The 21,276-nt window shown below is 40.1% G+C and overlaps 1 protein-coding gene across 1 annotated transcript in view; it reads left to right on the top strand.

Annotated features, from left to right (window-relative positions):
* The first annotated feature begins 8,231 nt into the window (after positions 1–8,231).
* The window catches only part of LOC113156499 (dynein heavy chain 9, axonemal), a 107,380-nt gene continuing 94,335 nt past the window's right edge, over positions 8,232–21,276 (top strand). Inside the window, exons 1-17 of the mRNA XM_026351675.1 lie at positions 8,232–8,305; positions 9,727–9,960; positions 10,087–10,254; positions 10,550–10,666; positions 10,753–10,903; positions 11,817–11,931; positions 12,060–12,128; positions 13,742–13,868; positions 14,370–14,516; positions 15,690–15,798; positions 17,633–17,874; positions 18,063–18,198; positions 19,170–19,366; positions 19,488–19,750; positions 19,947–20,108; positions 20,653–20,875; positions 21,070–21,236. Of these exons, the coding sequence (XP_026207460.1) occupies positions 8,285–8,305; positions 9,727–9,960; positions 10,087–10,254; positions 10,550–10,666; positions 10,753–10,903; positions 11,817–11,931; positions 12,060–12,128; positions 13,742–13,868; positions 14,370–14,516; positions 15,690–15,798; positions 17,633–17,874; positions 18,063–18,198; positions 19,170–19,366; positions 19,488–19,750; positions 19,947–20,108; positions 20,653–20,875; positions 21,070–21,236 (2,648 nt within the window). The 5' untranslated portion in view covers positions 8,232–8,284. The remainder of the gene's footprint in view (positions 8,306–9,726; positions 9,961–10,086; positions 10,255–10,549; positions 10,667–10,752; positions 10,904–11,816; positions 11,932–12,059; positions 12,129–13,741; positions 13,869–14,369; positions 14,517–15,689; positions 15,799–17,632; positions 17,875–18,062; positions 18,199–19,169; positions 19,367–19,487; positions 19,751–19,946; positions 20,109–20,652; positions 20,876–21,069; positions 21,237–21,276) is intronic.

Below are 21,276 nucleotides of genomic sequence, written 5' to 3'. Positions count from 1 at the left end.
ACCGCAAGGCCTGGCAATTATAGCCATGCAGAAAGCCCAGATAAACAGCATCAGCTTCCTCTCGCCTTGTTATCAGCTTTCTCATACACTGGCTGGCCTGTGCTTTACCCCCGCTTTGCTCAACGTGTCACAGCCCTCTGGAGTGTTGGGCCCAGAAATAGCTTGACACTTTGTTTCTGGGTGTGGTCTTCTCTTTTTTTTCTGAGGATGTGACAACAGAGTCCAGTAGTATGCATTTCTTTCATTGTAGGAGCTTTCACTTAAAAGTCAGACCATCCCGGGAAGTCCACTTGTACTTCGAGAGCAGCGCAATAATATGTTGTCAGTGAGGTTCAGCGAGGCTATAAAGAGAAGCAGCGTTGCCTCACATCTGACAAATACAAGAAAAAAAGTGCAAGAGGTCGAGTAAAACAGCCAAAGAAATAAATAGTTGCTCGTCTGAATTTACTAAAGGAGAAAGTTCGCCCTTACTCAGGCTGAGTCAAGTATGATTAATGCTGCTGCTCCTGACACGAAGTGAACCAATGAATCAAGCTCCATCCACAGCAAAAAAGAAAAGCATCATTCAGAAGCATTCAGGATTACTGACATTCCCGAGAGGCTGAGGTATTCGCCAGATTCCTCAAACACATTCATGCACAAACAGCGTCAGGTGTCAGGTGCTGCTCTCAGTTGTGCCAGCGTCGAGTTAGGATTGTTCTGAACGTCAGGCCGGGCATCGCGAAGAGTTTGACCGGCAGCTGGCAACCAACCAGGAACCAGGCTGTTTCTGAAACAGATGCTGGCCTTTATGAATTGTGGCATATTCTCAGTACTCAGACTTTGCGTCACATTTCTCGGTTAGCCAGCTTTGCCAGGAATCACTTGGAACCCGTGTATGAAAGCTGCGCTGCTACACAACTCATGCAAAAGTGAAATGTGTGTGTGTGTGTGTGTGTGTTGCATGTGTGTGTTTGTATGTGCATTTAAATTGCAGATTCGGTCCGCTGAGGGAAACCGGATGCAAAATGAATCACATTTTCTGCGTCCACTTGCGGCCTCTGCGTGGTTTTGGTGTTTTCCACTGCTCGACGGCTGGTCATTGAAATTGCTTCCTTTGAAATCAAATAGTCCCACTTGGCTCTGCGTGCTTAACTGCGCTCAGCTATCACCATTGGTTTTGGCATTTCATCATCACGTGTTTGAAATCATTGTCAGGCACACAGGCATGAAACCTCTGTTTATCTTGCGGGACATGTGCTCCTGGTGTGTTATACTGCAGCCCCCTCCTGTGGCGATCGACAGCACTGTTAGTGTGGTTTCCCATCATGTAGCAGGCCACAAGTTCAAGTAGCAATATCAGTGTGTGTGTGTGTGTGTGTGTGTGTTTGAGTGTGTTAATACCTGTGTATCCCAGAGACACACCAGGGAAGGCCTAGAGATGTTTTAATGGAGTGGTCAGAGTGGGACACCCAATCAAGAAGGAGGCCACATGTAGAAAACAAAGGTTTGTAGTGGTGCGTCTACTTTTAATGGAATATTAATAGAATATTTAACGTTTACTAATGACTTCTGCTGTTGAACAATACGCTAACAGGTGACTTTTATTATGCTGGAATGACAAGCTACTTGTGCATTGTGGTTATAAATGGCAGGCTAACAGATGATTTTGTTTTATTGTTGAGTGACAAGCAGACCATGTTCAGAATTTCCTATAAAGAGCTACAGCTTTACAAGTGTTGAGAGCCAGGTTAGAAAAAAAAACATGGTTGTATTCTGACTAAAGCTCTGTGTTTACGTAAGGCCTGCAGACGTGCATTTTTCTGAGCCATCTAGACAAAAAATCGGTCTCTTTTTTACCTGAATTTGAAGAAAATGAAGTGATACAGAAAGAGACGTTTAGCTCCCCGAGGTTTGTGAAGTTCAAACCAGGCATCGTGGACATGGATCAAGAACAAGTCACTCAGAAACTTCAGTTAGACGTACAGGAATGTCTGCAGAGTCCCAGATTGTTGACATTATACGAGCACGCTGACATGAGTGGTAACACAAAAGTGACTCACTATTTTGTTCATGTTCGCTCTTTTTGATACTTGACCGCGATCCAGCCCGTGAACACAGTTTAGCCTTCTTTTAGAAGAATGAGGAGGTGTCGATGGATAGTTTAGGACAAATACCAACACTGTTAGTTCTCCTGAAGCAGGTCCAACTCGACTCTCTCATTCTGGTGCTGCTCCACATCTGAAAGCAATAAAGTGAGGAAAAGATAGCAAAGAAGAATTTTAACAAGTTCATAAATACCTTTTATACTGTACCTGTTTAAAAGGTTTTATGTGAAGCCGGAGCAAGGTAAACTTTACACAGCGGACTGATGTTTGATGGACAAAGTGAACTGATGGAAGAGGAAAGCACCATTAACATAATGTAATACCCTGATTTACATTATTATTACCCTGAGTGCACACTTCATATTGTAACATCGCTGTTCATTCATGCTTTAGTTTCATAACAGATAGTCTGGAAGTGAGCCCGTGGACATGTGCAGTGAGACATGTCGGGCCGTAGCTAAAGTCAAGCATCAAAAAGAGGTAAAAAATATTTAAAATAATTATTTTCTCCATGTAACTACAGAAGTGTTAAAGACCTAAGTATCCCAGTTGGGTGACACATCACCGCTCACTGTGTCTATGATTCCAACACACTTATCACTGAACAGCATTCCTCAACTTTGTGGATCCCTCCTGCTGTTTTGTGCTGTAACAGTCTTGCATTAATTCTCCTCGCAGATCTAAAGATCAGAGCACGGTAGACGTTCCTGGTTTGTGTATTTCAGATCCAGCCACCCAGCTGCACGTAGCCAGCGGCTCTGTCCTATCAGTGACCAGGTGGCTTGTTTGGTCCTCAAATGGAAAGTCTGCCTGCAGTGGTTCTCTTTGGTTTGTAATCCTAATCTTCAAAGTCATATAGAAGAACTGAATCTCCTCAGTTGTTGCTTCTAACTCACACGGATTCTCTACGTATACACACACACACACACAGTTTCCTTGGAGGTCTCTCCCACTGCACCACAACATCCACCTCTATAAGACAAGAGACGTCAAAGAAAACATTTGATGCCATGTTCCTGATAATCCTGTTTCACATCCCATGTCAGAACATCCCAGGCCCTCACTGTTTTTGCTGCAGCCAAAATTCAAGCAGCTTTACGGGCAGACTTCACATATTTGTGGTTTGATCATTTTTCAGAGGAAGAAGGGAACAAAGAGGAGGTATGTAGAAGCATGAGTCTGTTCCAAGAAGCAGCTTTCTAGATGACTTTGCTGAGGAAAACCAGGGACACCAAAAGTCCGGAACATGATCGTGAAACCTGTTGTATTTAGTTTTCTAGATTAGCACTTCTTGGAACATGCCTTTCATATGTCTGAAGCATACTGGTGTCACCTGGTGGACAACTGTGGCAATCACATCTGCAGCTCTGAGTCAGTCAGTTCTACAAAGATTTAAAACATTTGAAAACCATAAAAGCATATTAGATAAAAAGATTAATAAGAAAACAGAAGCATGAACACAGGCTACTACTGTTAAATTAATAAATTGTCTAACAGTGGGTATAGTTTGATGAGACAAAATGCTGATGATGAAGATAATGATGTTTTTGAAGACAAACGTCCTGTCTCCCCAGCATGTGATGATCTAATAGAAATGTTGCCCTAATAGTAATGATGCTCATCATAATTTTACCCAATGGGGTGCAGCTGTAATGATCCCCTCCAGAAACATGAGAACATTAAAGATCTATAACATACTCTGGTGTTACATTAAGGTGAGTCTGGTATTTGTCATTTCAAAACTAAATCAATATACTAGAACCTCTGTCAAAAGTGTATTTGAAACACAAGAAAAATATGCTTTTTTATACTTATATATAAAATAAGTACCTACCTATCATTATGTGGGAATGTCACCTTGTTTTTAAATCAAAGTCCAACTGAAAATGCAGATTTCCACTAACCAGGTGTATTAGGTTCATGTAATCTCTGACTACTCCAGAAAGCTGCTTTCTCTGAGTCACCTGGTTACCTTAGTAACAAATGCTGCTGCCTGTCACCGCCTGTAGATCTGGTCTTGCCACTGGCTAGTCAGTGGTATTTGAGTAAATGTACTTATAAATACACACTGCAGTGGGAGTAAATCTTGTGTGACATGTTTGGAAATAAAAAAAAATACATCCTAGATTCTTCAACAGAGAGTAGAAGTCATTTTTGAAGGGAACATTAAACTTAAACTCATTTAAATTCGGAGTCAGACTCTGGACAAAGGCCTAAATTACAAACTGTAGCAGAGCACAGTGAAGCTCACACATCCAGATGAGGCAACAATAAACCAGCCTTTGAGGGAGGGGTGGGGGTGGGGGGGCAGGCTACTTTTCACACTGTTGCACCAACTAACCCCAGTTCAGTTTCTTTCTCTGTGGTGGTCACACTTCTACAATAACCTTCCACTGAAACTCAAACAAAAGCCTGACGAGTAACAATGGGTGTGAGTGAGCAGGTGGGGGGGGGGGCAGAGGCCTGTCCTGATCCTGGACCAGATCCAGGTCGCTCAAGTCCCCTGAGCAACGGCCTGATTAATGCAAACACGAGGCGTTGCCATGGAGGCCGAGACACAAATCACTTCATCCACTCTGTCCCGGGACAGAAGAGCGGACGCCGAGGACATGGACGAGTCCCCTGCTGAGGACAAGCGGCTGGACGTCATAGCGGACTACGTGCTGAGGACTCTGAAACTCAAGCAGGACAGGTGGCAGAAATGCGTGTCCAGCGAGGACAACCGGCAGGTGCTGCAGGAGTTTGTGGACAAAGCCGAGTCCAGGACTCTGGTGGTGGCTGTGACCGCGGCGGGACTCCTGCAGCCCGCAGCCAGCTTCACCGGCAGCAGCTCCAGGAACAAGGCGGTGTACTTCATGAAGAGGAGCCAGACAGCGCTCAGTCCAGAGTCCATGAGGGACAACCTGGTCTGCGGGGACTTGTCTTACGCTCCACTGGACCAGTTTTCCGCTCTAGTTGAAGAGGTGAGCAGCAGAGCACAGCGTCTTAATTACTGCTGTCTGCATGGAGGACTGGAGGACTGGATGAGACCAGATCACAGGAACACAGGAAGGACTCTCAGTCAATACACCCAGAGATCTGGACCTGCACAGTGTCACATACATGCCAAGAATAAACAATAATAATTATATTTTTTATTTATACTTGGCATGTATGTGACACCATACATAATAATAATAATAATAATAATAATAATAATATTTCACATACATGCCAAATATTAACCAAAAATGAGAATGATGAACGAGCACATTACTTCTAAAGGGGACCTCAAGATTAAGTAGCTAAATGTACACTTAATTCATTTAGGCTACTATAAACTAATTTCCACAGTAAGGAGTATTAGACTGTGCTCCATCATAGTCTGCTGCAACACTGATTAATCCACTAATATGATATAATATATATCTTATTGCAGTAATATAATGCTAATAGAGGCCTTCTGCTGCATAATGGCTACTTTTAATATTGATACTTTAAAGCACACTGAACACTTAAACATTGAAAAGCTCCTGTTTTCTTTTTCTACTCCAGGTCGTGGCCCCATTGCTGTCTAACAGTAGGAACCACACGGAATGGCCACAGGTAGTGTCTCAGGACATCTTGCGCCACGTCCACTCCCTCAAAACCGGCGTGTTTGTGGTGTCAGGCCAAGTCCAAGGCAAGACCCTGCTGCCTCTCCCTGCAGGCGCAGAGAGAGTGGAGCAAGCTGAGCTGGAGACAGAAAAAAGGTAAACAAAGAGCAGGGACGTCGAGGTTCGTGTCAATACATTGTTTGTCCCACCTGTGCGTTCTAAAATCCTCCACTTGTGGAACACTACAGGGGGGAGGTGGTGGATAAGAGCATCATCCACTCTCTGGAGTCAGCAGTGATTGAGTGGAGCCATCAGATCCGCGCTGTCCTGAAGAAAGACTCCTCTGAGGCTCTTCTGGAAGGCAGAAACCCCACACCTCACACTGAGCTGCTCTTCTGGAAGAACAGGTCAGCACCTCTGTTATTGCACACATTAAGTGTGCACTGGCATCTCCTGAAAAGCACTTGTTCCTGTGTTGTGACTGTGTGAAAATCACATCTCCGCAAGACCTCAAAGTTGAATTGTTTTTGCTGGTGCTACTTATTATTTGAGTTTCAGAACACCTGTGCTATCAAGTGAAAAAAAGTCATTTAGAGCTAAGTGCTCTCTACAGTTTTTGTACTTATGTAGCAGAATTATAACTTACTTTTTTTGTTCTGTTTTCTATTTGGAGATATGTGGAGAAGCAGTGCATTCAGTCTCATTGCACCAACTCTTCAGACATAATCTAGCTAAACTTGAGACTTCCACATTAATAAATTGAAAGTAGATGCACCTCAAATGCAAGTTCATATTGAATATTATAGTAAATGGCAGACAGAAAAGTTGTGTAGCTAAACAAACCCATTGAAACATAAGGCTGCTGCAAGCTAACGAGATAATATATATACTGAAGAGTGAAACATATATCTAAAATAAAAAATATTGTTCACTAGTGAGTACACTACTTAGTATACATTATACTGTGCAGATAATAGTAAGAGAGTGAAGAAGAAGTGATTTTAAACACAGCACATTGTCTATGTGACTGATTTATGCATTAGGGTTCTAATATTTGTACTAGCTAATGTTTAGTAATGTCTTGATCTAAGACCTTAAACATAGATTTGCATATATTGTACCTGGAGCAACCTGATCCAGTGGTCTTCTAAGATAAGAATCTTGATGCCCTTGATTTTTTTTTTTTATAAGATATGCTGATTTGGAGTGCATCCATTCCCAGTTAAAATCACCCAAAGTGAATAAGATGGCGATGGTGTTGGAGGCTGTGGAGAGCAGCTATTCCCCAGCTTTTCTGAACATGCAGCAGGATGTTCTTGCAGGTAATGACACTATCTAATATATCTGATGTAGAGAAACATTATTAGACTTTTTTTTTCCTGAGGTGCAACATGCACCTCATTGAAGAGCTAAAGTGTGATTTAAGATATTTGATCATTATCTACATTTTGTGGATAGACTAACTCTGATCACATCTCCTTTTGCCAGCCTTAGAGGAGGCAGAGGACATTTGCACCTACTTGAGGCCCCTGCAGTGCCTGTTTGAGGACATCGAGAACGTGGAGTTTCCTGATGTCAGGAGACAAATCGCACCTCTGATGCACACAGTGTGTCTGGTGTGGGCCAACTCCAGATATTACAACACCCCAGGCCGCCTCATTGTTCTGCTGCAGGAGACCTGCAACCTCCTCATACAGCAGGTCAGCAGCAGTTTCTTCTCTGTTTCATGTGCAATCCAATCCCAGGAGCCTTTTTTTGCTGTAATAGTCTTTGTTGTCTTACTGTGGTGTTTCTGAGCTGCACATTAGTGATCACTTGTCATCACAGAGTAGGTGGATTGTTTTTCGTGGAAGTTCTGGAAGTTTTACTCTCTCTGGATTTGCATTATTTTCACCTAAAAGAATATCCACACTGTAGGTACAAAAGTCTAAAAAATATAAAATGTGTGACAGGTATTGACACAGGTGCTCTAAACAATGCAGGGTTTCCAGATTAAACTGGCTGACTGGCCGTTGCTGACTTATTGTGTTAGCTCCCTGCGCATATATGAATATGTGAGGGCCATATTCCTTACCATGAACTATAGAGGTAAGGATGAGTGGATTTTGACCTTTAACAGAGTCAAACTGTTTCCACCTGCTTCCATATTGCCTCCAGCTAATAATCTCCTGGCTCCAGCTCCATACTTAAGGTAGAGAAATGTGATCATCTAATTGTTGGTGAGAAAGTAAATAGGCTGTTGGAAAAATGTGGAACTATTACTTTAATGTTCTTAAAATTCCAGTGTATACTGTGCTATGAAGTTTGATAAGGCTTGTTTTATGCTCATGGATCACATGACTGGCCTTGTGAATGATCAACTAGTATTCCCAGCTATCACCATGAATCAATAATCACTGAAAATGTTAATTAATTTGTCCTTAATGTATGACTGAGATCAGACAGACACAATAAGCGCCTTTGTAACAGCGGTACCACATGATCATCATGACACCACATCATGTGGGATGATGGGAAGTGGAGTCATAGTCAAACGGCGCGAATGTGATTCGGCAGAGCTGTGGACATTGGAGAACTGACTAATGACAAGCTTCATTCAACCACCTCCAGTTCCATCCAAATATGTTTATTTTTTTTGTAACGGTTTGTAAATTTGGTGTTTTATCTTGTTAAAACCCTACTGAAATTGTAGGTTTCCATTAATTAAAGAATATGAGCAGTAGTGTTAACTACTTAGCTAATTTAGCTAGCTTAATGTTAGCTAGCGGTTACAATGCAGCCTAAGGACAGTGTTTTGTGTATAACGTTAGTACTGCTGAAGGGCAGTGTCTTGAATTTTTAACTGCATATGTGGCTAATTGTTGTAACAAACAAACCACTCATTAACAGGGGAAGACAATAAAAGATCGTGGCTTGTGTTCTTCTAACAAATGTCTGTTCATTAATAATATTTATCTATCCTTTTTTTATTGACATACTTGATTCTCATGAAATAATTGTTGTTTAGAAAGCTGCATATATGATGGTGCCAGTACGAGGTTTTGGCGTCTTGTTTGTCTCCTGTGTGTCCCTGTGTTTTAAGAGTGAACATTTAGGTTATGTTTTTAAAGATATTTAGAACAACCTTCTGAGCAAACAGCACACAGTCCTGGGTCTTTGCCATAAAGAAGATACAATAGGAGGAGAGAGTACTTCACTGTTGTGGTAATGTTCTAAATGCATCCAAATTTCCTTATTGGACTCAAAATCAGTCACCAAATCTACAGACTCTGTTCATCTGAGGTGGACGTAATGAATAATAAACACACAATAAATTGGTGAATAGACTGAATCATGTTGGAATGAAAGTCATACACATCTTTATGAAGCTCATTATACAGTACATAATACATTTTTGGTGACCTTCTCAGAAATTGCTAAATTCACTTCTCGTGTCATTCTAATCCCCAGATAGTATTAGTTCCTAACATATGCATTGTTTTCACCAAGTTATGTAAGTTATGTAACACACAAAAGAAATTGCTAGTTTTTAAAAAATAAACAATACATTTATACCCAGATGCTGAAAACATGTTATCAGAAATGAAGCACACGAGCAGTATATTGTTGGTTTTGATATTTTTTATAGTCATAGTGCTAATTTATAGTTTTATTTAAGATCAGAGACAGGGACAGATGACCACTGTAAAAGCTTCTTAAGTGAATTAGGCTAAACTATTTTCTTTGTTTTTATTTATCTAGATTATATTTTCTGGTTAACTTACTAAGGAATAAAGAATAATGCATTCTTTGATAATGAAGAAATATATTTTTTTATTATTTAGTATTATTTCAAAGGTTTAGTATTATATCAGGTTTGTTGTCATTGGTGCTGTATGTGTTTTTATGTGTTAATAAATAGATTTTTTGGAGTGATCTTGGTGTCATGTGTTTACAGCAAGTTGCGCCATCTTTAAAATGCATAGCACTGTGTATGTAACATCACATCATGTCTTCAAATTATTACAACACACCTGTGTTGTAAGCTTGACTAACATACCCTGTTCTTGCCTGTTCAACATCAGGCCCGAGTGTATCTAGTGGCAGAAGAGCTTCTGAAGGGAGAGGTTTCCGAAAGTCTCCTGAAGGTGCAGACAAGCCTGGAGGTCCTGCAGCTCTTCAGGAGCACCTATGATGAGTGCAGGGCCAATCTGAGCCAGTACCAGAGGAATGGGAGCATTGTTAGGCCTTGGGACTTTTCCCCGCTTTTGGTATTCTCTGGATTTGACTACTTTATTAAAAGAGTCAAGACCATTAAGGTGTGTATGGAAACACAAGTAATGACAAGCTGCCAAATGCCACATGCAGATTGATATACTAAACTTGAAACTTGCCTTAAGACCACTACTGTTAACCTTGATTTTGCTTTTTCTGTCTCCTTCTAGGAAATTCTGTTAACAGCTGTGGATCTGCTGAAGCTTGAGAAACTGGAGATTGGAGGCGTCCGAGGTCGAGCCCTCAGCCAGCAGGTCCAGCTGCTCCACCAAGAGTTTATGGACATTTACAAATTCTTTACAGAGAAATCCTATGACTGCTTGGACCTCAACAACAGGGTGTGTTGAGTGTTAGGATCATAGGGTGCAGGAAGGTTTTGCTCACGTTCATGCAGGGAAAAACAAGCCAAAAAGAAAATAGAAAAAGAAAAATTAAAAAAATGTTTTTTCTTCCAAAACAGACATTTTTTTTAAATGCTGCCTAGCTAAGCAATGCTGCTTTTAAGGCCGTGTCAGTGTTCCCTGCATGAGCGCTCTGAGTCTGTGAGATGTGAAAAGGAGTATGCCTCTGCAATAGCTTATATTGTTGTGTGGTGTTGTGGCTGTTGGTCTAGCTGAGATATCTTCCCTGCAGGAGTTTGAAGGAGATGTGAGAGAGTTCAAACTGAAGGTGGATGACACCGACCGACGACTAGGAGCCATCTTCTGTCAGGCCTTTGATGATGCCTCTGGACTAGAGCATGCCTTTAAGGTCTGGGAATTTAATCTCTCTTTCTCATATGTACACAAATTCACACGCAGGTATTAAAGTCCCTTAACTTATTTCGATGTCTGCAGGTTCTGGATATGTTTGGCAGCTTGCTGGAGCGCCCCTTAGTAGCTGCAGATGCTCTGGACCGATATCCTAACCTTGTCTTCATGTTTGACAAGGAGCTAGACTGTTGTAAAGTCCTCTACAACAAACATATCCAAAGTGCAGAGGCACTTGGTAAGATTCTGAACAATTTCTGTATTGTTACTGTATACCTTTTGTATACCTAATGTGTACAGATGGATTCAGTTCCCTTGAGCAGTGAAAATGTACTGCTTTGTAGATGCAAAAATTAACATATTACAACTTATCACATCATTTCACTGCAGAACTAACAATATTTAACAAAATACTGACAGTATTTGAGATGACTTGTGCCCGGAAAGCCGGTGAGAGCAGGCAATGGCAGCAGGGGGCAATGCAAAAAACTGAAGACAAGCCGGACAGTTTCAAACCCCTTTCACTTTCTGCAAATGTCAAATTAGAGCCGAACCTGTTTAATAAGATGTTATCAAACTAGACAGTTCTCTTTGTATGTAGACCATGTTTTATTGATGTTCTTTTGTTTAAAAGATTAGACTATTTAAATGCTATAAAGGTAGTATGTGATACGGGTCATGTTTGCAGCTGTGTATAAAGCAGCTGATCAGACACATGCAATATGCAGTATGTGCAGTACTATACAGTCTCTCTGACTGAAAGTAATCATTCATCATCAAACATTTTTCTACATTTTTCATGAAATATGATTTCATGTATGATAACCCTCAAAAGAGGCCACCATTTGGCTAAGGCACACACAGATCTAAAATTGGTGCCTTCAACAATCTCTAGATGGAGCTTTTGCTCTTATGAAGAATCAGCTGCCATAGACTGTATCATCACCACACCTGAATCACATTAAGACTCAACTACAATTGAGATTCACTGCATCTCTGCAAAATGTGTTGGTACACTGTACTCTGGTGCTGCCATTTGTTGTGCATTATGTGTATTCTAACTAAGTTATTGTTGTTGTTAGCTTAGTCTTTTTATTGACTTTGTAGTAAATCTCTGTGTTGTAATAATTAATGACACTTGACGTTGTCAGGTTCAGCATCGGTAAATAAGAATATGCCACCAGTAGCTGGGGGGCTGAGGTGGGCCCAGGACCTACAGCAGCGCATCCAGACACCCTTCTCTAAATTCAGACACCTCACCTACCCGTGAGTCTCTTTTCTGATTGATTTAAATTGATTTAAAGACCATACAAAAATTATATTGTGGTATACTATCCACTAAAACTAAATTTCATTAATCTTTGCATAAGTTGTAAAATTTCATTTTTTGGCAGGTGCCTTGAATCTGCAGAAGGAGCCAGGGTCATCCAGAAGTATGAGGAGATGATGCAACTTTTAGACAGGTGTGTGGATCTTATCTCAGTGTATTTCACCATATGTCGTCATGCTTAGATGTATGTATTAATGAATAATAGAAAAAAGGAAGATTAAACAGAGTGCCAAGTGACAGAATCAGCAGTCACTTTATTTGAGTTTTAAAATCATGAAAGCCAATAACATGAATCAAACATTATCTCTGTTTCTGTCTTCTTGCTGTAATTTCACTGCAACATTACACTCAACATTTATGATTTTGTTAGTTGAGTTTGTAACATTTATGAAGCAGTCCCCCTGGACATGCAGTGCTGTCCATGATTTATGTTCCCATTACTGTGGCACTGCTCTGCAGATTATTTCACAGGACTCCCGTAATCGCACATGCTCTGTTACTGCTCACTGATGCCAAGTGGGAAATTGTCTTTTAGACCACATTCAACATCAAAACCGGTAAGATAAAGCATCCCAGGATTGAGGATTGGATTCAAGGATGTTTTAAAGGTTTCTGATATAACAAGTAAACCACAAGTATGTTGACTGTTAAGGAATCAGTATCTGTTTACCTGTTTCTTTTAAGTCTGTTTTAGAAGTAAAAGTATTGGTTGATTAATCCTTTAGTTAATGGAAGATAAATCAGGTAGCAGATGAATCTATAATGCAAATATCATATGTAGTTGCAGGCCTGGTGTTTTTGATGTTGCAGCAAAAATTATAATAGCATATGCAGTGCAGAACAAATAGACTAGAAAATTAATAAATTGTTAAAGTCCATACAAGTATGTTAATGTAGAAGTGTGTGTGTGTGTAGTTCACTCAGAAGTATGTGTGTACAATGATATGCACATGACAGTGTAAGACATACACTTACACACATCCAGACAGATTCCCATTCTTTATGCTTTGCATGCTTAATATCACTTCATGGCCCCCCACCCAGAGTAATGGAATCATGAACAACATCAGCCCTTTGCCCTCAGTTTACTGGAGAGCACTTATTATGCTGTAATAATTATTGCTGCTGCCTCAAATGAACGCCATCATTATTATACATACTCCAGTCAGGAGCAGTATGGGCATCCTCACTCTTTACCCCCAAAGACAAAATTTGCCATGATTTATGGCCGTGACCAAGGCATTTGATTGCCTCTGTGTCTGCAGTGCCACTATCAGGAAATGAAGCTCACAGCAGAAATCCAATAAGGAACACACTGTGCGCACTACAGTTCTCATCATAATCATGGCTATTTACAGATTGATATAGCTGTACGGAGCCCTGACATATTGTCTGTTTCCAGCCTCTTGCTGATGAATCAGCGTTTATGCTCATATTACCCCTCCCACACCTGCATCAGACCATCTTCATTGCAACCTCTCCCTCTGCTCTTATTGTCTCCACGACTCATGCCTCTCATTCTGTTTACAACCTCAGAGAATTGGGAAGACTGCTCAATCATATGCCTTTTAGCTGCTTGTTGTGTTGCCTATGTTGATTTTGTTTGTGTGAGCTGTTTTCATGCCTGTGGCCGGTCCTTTTAATAGACATGTGAAACTTTGTTAAACCCTAACAGTAAAAGTACAAGTTGTGTGATAATACTTCCTGATTTATTGTGATCACAGATTCTGTTCTTTGGTATTCTAGATACTCCACCAGCCTGTATGATACATGGACAGAGACCGTGGGCGAGAGTTCTCAGTACAACCTCAGCTTGCCATTAATCAGCAGAGATCCAACCACTCAACTGATCTCAGTCAACTTCAACCCTCAGGTTTTTACACAACAAGCCTACATGCAAGAAAAACGGAAGCAAGATAGATGTGTTGCAGCTTGTAAAGCTTTTGTTTGAGTAGTTGTAGACATAGTCTGAGTGATTTCTTAGTTTAGGTATATATCAAGCTTATCCTATTCGTTAAATATCACACAATTGACTGCAGACACATAAACCCTTAAATAAAGTTGCACTTTCTCTGGACATTCATCTTTTTAATTAGATGGGTCAGTATTTCAAATTTTCATTTAAAGGCAGTTACATTAGGTCATGCTGTTTTTAACTAAGGTCTCATTAATCTGAGTTTGAGAAAAAATATTTCTTTGACCAACACCAAAACTCTGGTACTTCATCAGTGTTTTTTTTTTTTTACCACAATAATATGAATTAAAATAAAGATTATAAATAGCCAGTGCTAATTAGATCCTCACTTGACAGTCTGATTGATCAAATCTTTACACTGTATGTCTCTCTGTGTTTTTACATTGCCCTAATTCATAGCTAGCATCTGTGTTGAGGGAAGTGAAATACTTGGAGGCTAGACAGACGGAGGCTATCCCTGAAGCTGCAGTGCAGATCTACACCACCAGGGGACAGCTGTGGCAGTATGTGGCCAACCTGGAACTCACCGTTAGCCGTTACAACAAGGTTGGTGTAGACTAGCTGGATTTAAAGAAATTGTGGTCCTCTGACATCAGAGCAATTGTCAAGGCTTTTTACGCATAGCAATGACCACTGGTCGGCCCAATGAGATGCAGAAGTGTAACAGGTGTTCACGTTTTCACAAACATACAGTAGATTTGTAAGATTTTTATTATGCCATACATTTACATAATTGGCACTGATGTGAAGTGTTAAAGTGTTTGCTCATGCAGTCAGGATATTCAGGTATAAGTGGCATTGTTTTTCCATTTTTCTAAATAAAAAAAAAATAAAAAGTTGCTTTGCACAGTCCTGTTCATCAAAGGATGTATCAGTTATCAGTTTTTTTTTTTATCATTTTTTCTTTTGACGTCCTTGAAGCCTTTCTATACAGTATTCTTGCACATTTCAAAACATAAAATAAAAAATACACTCTAAAAGGATGAAAATGGAAGATGATATAATTGAGATACATCAAATTCTTGTGGGTTGCTTACCCCACTGACCTTTCCTTTAGTACCAAATGGTTGCACATTTTGGTGATGTGTTTTTTTCTTGTGTTTCATAAATGTCTAATTCATAGCACACATTGTTTACAATCTGAGCAATTTCTGAACTGAACTGCTGTTTAAATATCACTGTGCTCATGCTGTGAATGTAGAGAAACAAATACACTTTGAATTTATTCTACTAATTATGTTAACCCAAATGTACATTTGTATATGTTCACTGAATGATTTAAATGAAAGAATTAGCTGCTATATAATTTTGTTGTGCACTGTGAGGGTGGGTTGTAATGGGAACTGGGCATGGGGCAAAATGTAGCATAAAATGATAGAAAAGCAATTACTGATGTAATTCCCTCAGTCACAACAGAGCTCGACCACATGTATAACAGCTGCCTCAATGAGATGATTAGATCTGTAAAATGCAGCATTTTGTAGCTTCAGGTAATTCAATACCAGTTAAATCACAGCAACATGGAACCATTCAGAAACAATGACTTGTTGTGAATGTGAAAGACACTATGTCTTAATTCTCTGGGCTTATGCGTAGTCTTTTACTGGCAGTGATATTAAAATATTTGTATGCATATAAATGGAGCTGGAAATCACATCACATCTTTTCACCTGTTTTGTTTTTTTCCGCTTTACTCTGGCTCCCATTCCCTCTCTGCAGGTTATGCACTCTTTGCTCAACGTGGAGCTTCCCTTGCTACAGAGCCAGCTCAGGGACATCGATGCTCAGCTCAAAAAGGCAGAGGAGAGTCTGAACTGGAACAGCCAAGGTCAGACATGTACTGATAACTTGTACATAGAGCTCCTGTTTTCAGTGTTTTATTTTCCACTGGTAAAGGGTCTGTTCACTTACATTACAAAGCAAAACATTAGATATTTTACAAGAACCTTTTTTTGTGCTTCTTTATTATATTTATTAATCCATGCAGATTTCAGCTGATGATTTAACTATTGCACCTGCACAACATTAGCTACAGTAATAATACAGTAATCAGGCTGTGCCTACATTCTTATCACATGGTTAAGGTTTTCCATGTCTTAATATGGATACACTGGTACACTATTTTTTGTTTCTGTGTTGAAATATTCGGAACTAAGCCACCATTTAAATAAGAATTGCAGCTCTATGATGTCTTTTCCCAATTTTGTTGTCTTGCTACCAACCCAAATTCACCAGATGCAAAGTTTGCTCCCACAGCCTGGACATACATGACACTCAGCCAAGTCTTTACTACAGCTGTTTTCAGTTCCTGCTCGGGGTGTTTTGCCTTCAGCAAGTGAAATAAATGAAATAAATGCAGAGGTGGATTTCTATCAGACGATTAATTTGGTTTTGCACATTATACCACTGCTTTTCCTTGAAGAAAGTCTTGGGCTATTTACAGTATTGGCCATCCGCACTGTGAAGATGTGTGTGAATCTGAGCAAATTTCAGATTTTATCTTACTTTTTTCAGCGGTCACATCATCAACAAATACAAGGAATCCAGTTCCATTGGCAACCATACATGTCCACACCACAAACCACCATGCCTTTTACTGTTTTTTTCAGTTGCAAAACTAATTTTGATCTCTGTCTCACCTGTCTATAAGATGTTGTTTCATGGTACATGTTTTTCTTTTTGAGCCCTGCAAATATTATACCTTAGGTCTTGATCTGGCTAAAACAGACGATGATGTTTTATATATAACATCATTCGATTAGAATATATTCTGGATGTTATGTACAGCATGTTTTGTGTATAACAAACAATTTCTATTTGTATGAAATATACAGAATGTGAAAGGAATATTTATTATTCCTCCTCTCTGATGTTTCCCTCCATCCTTGTCATTTCTAGGGCAGAGCAAGCAGCTGAGAAAAGCCACTGAAAAGACCAGCAGAGAGGCTTTGAATTTTGTAAAACATTAAATTAGAATAGGAGTAGTGTTCAATCATTGATAAGCTTGGATTGACACAGCTCTGACAGACATGTTGTTAGTTTCTTTGAGCCCAGGATTCCCAGAAGAATGTAGCCAAAATGAGAAGAGTGTTTATGGATACAAGCCAATGCCCTGAGCGATCTGCAGGGACAAATTCACAGTTCCCCTGTAGAACATACAGTACCTGCACACACTTATCTCCTTTATGTTGTGCTGTCTGTGTGTGTGTATGTGATACTTATGTACAGCCTGTGAGGATTTTTGTCTGATGCAGAATTTATTGGTATAAGTACCATATTTTGTACCATATATCTTGTGGTCCTGAAAAGCAATGGATTATGCCGATGCAATGTAGAGTGAAATTTCCCATTTGTAGGAAATTATCACATTTATTCATTTTGGGTTAAAAAGTGTACCCATCGTCTGAAGGGGCACCATAGAAACAAATTTAATTACAGAGATGTCCATTAATATTTTTCATTGTTAGTGCTCATATCTGATGCAGAGAGGGCTCTGTATACAGATGGTATATTGGTTACGTTGTTGTGAGCCACATGATACCACTTTTATAACAATAACCTGGATGACTGACAGTGTTCACAGACTGACACAGACCAACCAGTGTATTTATTATTGTGTTTTCTACTAATTTCACCGCCACACTTCCCCATTGTCCCTGTAGGTATTTGGCAGTATATCCAGGAGGTGAGGGACTCTGTCTGTGACCTGGAAAGCCGCCTTCAGAGAACCAAAGACAATGTAGAGGAAATCCAGAGCTGCATGAGGTCTTGGGCCAACCCAATATTTGACAGGAAGGAGGGCAAAAAAGACACACTGCTCGGTCTAGAGGACAAGACAGAGAGACTGGACAGATTTTACAGTCTGATACAGTCTTCAGGAGAGAAGATCCACTTCCTGCTGAAGGTAGTTAAAAGAGTTTTTCCTCTGGTTTTGTGAAATGTCGAACTAGATTTAAGTTTCATTCACATTTCATCATTCTATAAGGTTATATGGAGTCAGCAATTTCTGATGTGCTTTGATTTTTTAGAATAATTTTTAAATGTGGGAGAGATGATGTTTCAGTATGAGCGTCACACTTTGCCATGTCTTAGAGCAACCTGATGCTGTTCAGAGCTGAGCCATCATCTGGGGAGTGGAAAGCCTATGTGGAGTACATCGACGACATGATCATAGATGGCTTCTTCAACAGCATTGAGTGTTCTCTCAGGTTCTTCCTGGATAACACAGGTGGGACATTCGAAAACAAATGATACACACAAATAATCAAATTTGGCTTTTTATATCAATTGGTGTCTGCCTGTATTGGCTGTACACATTCTCTAGTTCTGAACATGGTTGTTGGCATAACCTTTATCAAACCAGTGTAGATGAACTGGGATGTTATTCAAGATGTTGTGGATAGTGGCCAGGCTGCTACTGTGTCCAATTGTTCTCCATGTTTGTTCACTTCTACTGCCATGATCCTATCCTTCTGTATATATGTGTGCAAAAAGTCTTTTATCATTAGGAGGCTTTTTGGCACAGTGTGATCACCCTGAATTATCTCAAGGGAAGTTGTGATAAGAGCAGGAGCTGTAGATTCTACAGAATAAAGCCTCAGGACTTCTTTTATCCATTTAGAGAAATTTAAGACTGCACAAATGATGTTTAATATTAAGACTAGATGACTATATGTAATGTGAGAAGGCTCACTTAGCAATGAACCCATATAATTATCATGAGACTCTGGTTCAGTTAGGTTCAATCTCACAGCTCTCATCAACTTTACATCAGAAGCAGGCAGCTGTTTCACAGAAAAAGCTCTAACACATCCGCTGTGCACTTCTGATTGGAAAGAAATTGCAATTAGCAGGTGAACATTAGAGTGTAACATTTGAGTAAAGAAAATGTTTCCTCTGAAAGTAATGTAGAACAATGGTCTCCTAAAGGGATTTGCAATGAATTCAAGAGTTAATGCTGGAATATTACAGCATGTCTGAGTGAGTGATAATAATACATATTCCACTCATTTAAAAACTTTTCTGGCACTTATCTAATGACAGGAGCTTAATAGATACATGGTAGATATGGATATATATACTGTAAAGTAAGTATAGATATATAGAGATAAATGTATATCACAAGATTAATTTATCTCTTTCATTTTAGATTCAAAGAAATTATAATAATACTTAACAATACTGTCTTTGCATATCCAGACCAGAGAGCAGTTGTGGCCCCTCTATTTGAGGCTCAGTTGGATCTGAGGGTCCCTGACATGGTATTTACTCCCTCGCTGGAGTTTGGAGCGGGGGACAGTTTCTTTGAGCTGGTGGAATGCCTCATTAATGATGTGTTCAGAATTTCCTCACTGGTGCCACGTGTTGCCCAGCACAGCCCCTGCCCCCACTACCAGGTACTGTTGGTTTGATGCAGTCAACAGTATAACAATATTTTACTGTAAATGCAAATAACATGTCATATGTTCAAGACCACCTTCAAAAAGCTTTGGGTGGTATCTGACCTTTCTCTCTCAGGCTGACATGGAGGATATGGCTGATCTGGCAGACATGCGTCATCTACTCATGGAGCGTGTCCAGGTCGCCATGGCGTCATGCTGCGAGTTTCGCAACTCTCTGGACCACTATAGCTACCTCTACGTGGACGATAGGAAGGAGTTTATGCGTCAATTCCTCCTGTACGGCCATGTTCTCAACAGTCAGGAGATGGAGGTTTATGCTGATGATGGAGTTTTAGAGAGCCCGCCAACACTAGACAACTTTAGGGAGCAGGTAGACAGGTGGGCATTGGTCAAGCAGAGTTTGAGCACACATACACATAAATATACACAGTGTGATAAGATGTTTCTCTGTACACTTTCTGTCCTTTATTGTTGGCAATATGGTAATATTAATATATATTAAAAGAAGAAGATTGGACTTCAGGTTATGTTAGATTTAGGTTTATAAAGCTGCATGTTTATCATCATTCTGAAGGTATGAGAAAATCTATGAGGAGGTGCAGTGTCTGGAGCCAGTACATGTGTTCCACGGGTGGATGAAGGTGGATGGCCGTACCATGAAGAGTGCTCTACTTAACATCATCAAAAAGTGGAGCTTCATGTTCAAACAGCACCTTATTGATCACGTAACCAACAGGTGAAGTACAGTTTAATCCACATTTTCTGCTACAGTGCAACAGTTTTATTTGGCCTGCAATGGCTATGGTGGCTAGTGTTAGCAAACGTTTGATAGATACTACCATGTAATTTCAATGTTATATACAGACCCTTCTCCATTTCACATTTCACACCAAAATTTAATGTTTCTCTCTGAAGTCACTTAGGGACAGGAAATCCACACAATTTTACCAAACGCTGTGGGATTTGCACCATTTGCACTTATTGACCAGTGAGACGAATTGCTCCACAAAATAAATATAATTTGTTAATACAAGACTATTAACAAATATGATGTGCCTAAAATAATAACACAAAATAATTCTGATCTTTTATGTCTTTATTGCAAACAACCATAAAAACCTCATAGTGCTAGTGGAAAACCTGTGTTAACCCTTGGAATTAATAATAATATATTAATAATAATTTAAACAAGGTTTTTTTTAGCAGTACTGCTCATCATGAGTAAACTTGTGTAAAACTGATAAAATGCCTCCTTCATGTTCATGATGGTCTGTCCCCAGTCTTTCAGACCTGGAGAAGTTTATCAGTGTGGCTGAGGCGGGCCTTGGCCTGCGAGTGGAGGAGGGTGATTACAGTGTCCTGGTGGGTGTCATGGGTCATCTGTTGGCTGTGAAGGAGAGACAGAACAACACAGATGCAATGTTTGAGCCACTTAAACAAACCATCGCTCTGCTGAAGGTATATGAACAGGAGCTCCCTGATGTTGTCTACAAACAGTTGGAGGTGAGGACTAATGTTCAGTCGAAGCATATGCTCTTTCCTCTGTTTCTTTGAGTGGAGCCATTTCTCTTATTTTTTGGTGTCTTCCAATCACATATCTCTATTCTGTGTTCTTCCTCGTGGCAATTCATCATCTGTCACTCCTGTTCTCCTTGCTTTTTATTTATCTACCAATTTCTGCATCTTTCTGTCTGCAGGTGTTGCCAGAGAAGTGGAACAATGTCAAAAAGCAGGCAATGATAGTCAAACAGCAGGTGGCGCCGCTTCAGGCAATCGAGGTAGCTAGTCTACGTCGGAAGTGTGCTTCATTTGATGTGGAACAATTCACCTTCAGGGAGCACTTTCGTCAGAATGGACCATTCAGGTAGAATAAGCTTTGCCATATTATTGGTATGTCAATGTTT

This window comes from Anabas testudineus, chromosome 19, assembly GCF_900324465.2.
Source record: "Anabas testudineus chromosome 19, fAnaTes1.2, whole genome shotgun sequence".
NCBI classification, from domain to species: Eukaryota; Metazoa; Chordata; class Actinopteri; order Anabantiformes; family Anabantidae; genus Anabas; species Anabas testudineus.
Note: the sequence above shows the minus strand (reverse complement) of the source record. Positions and strands in the feature narration are given on the sequence as shown.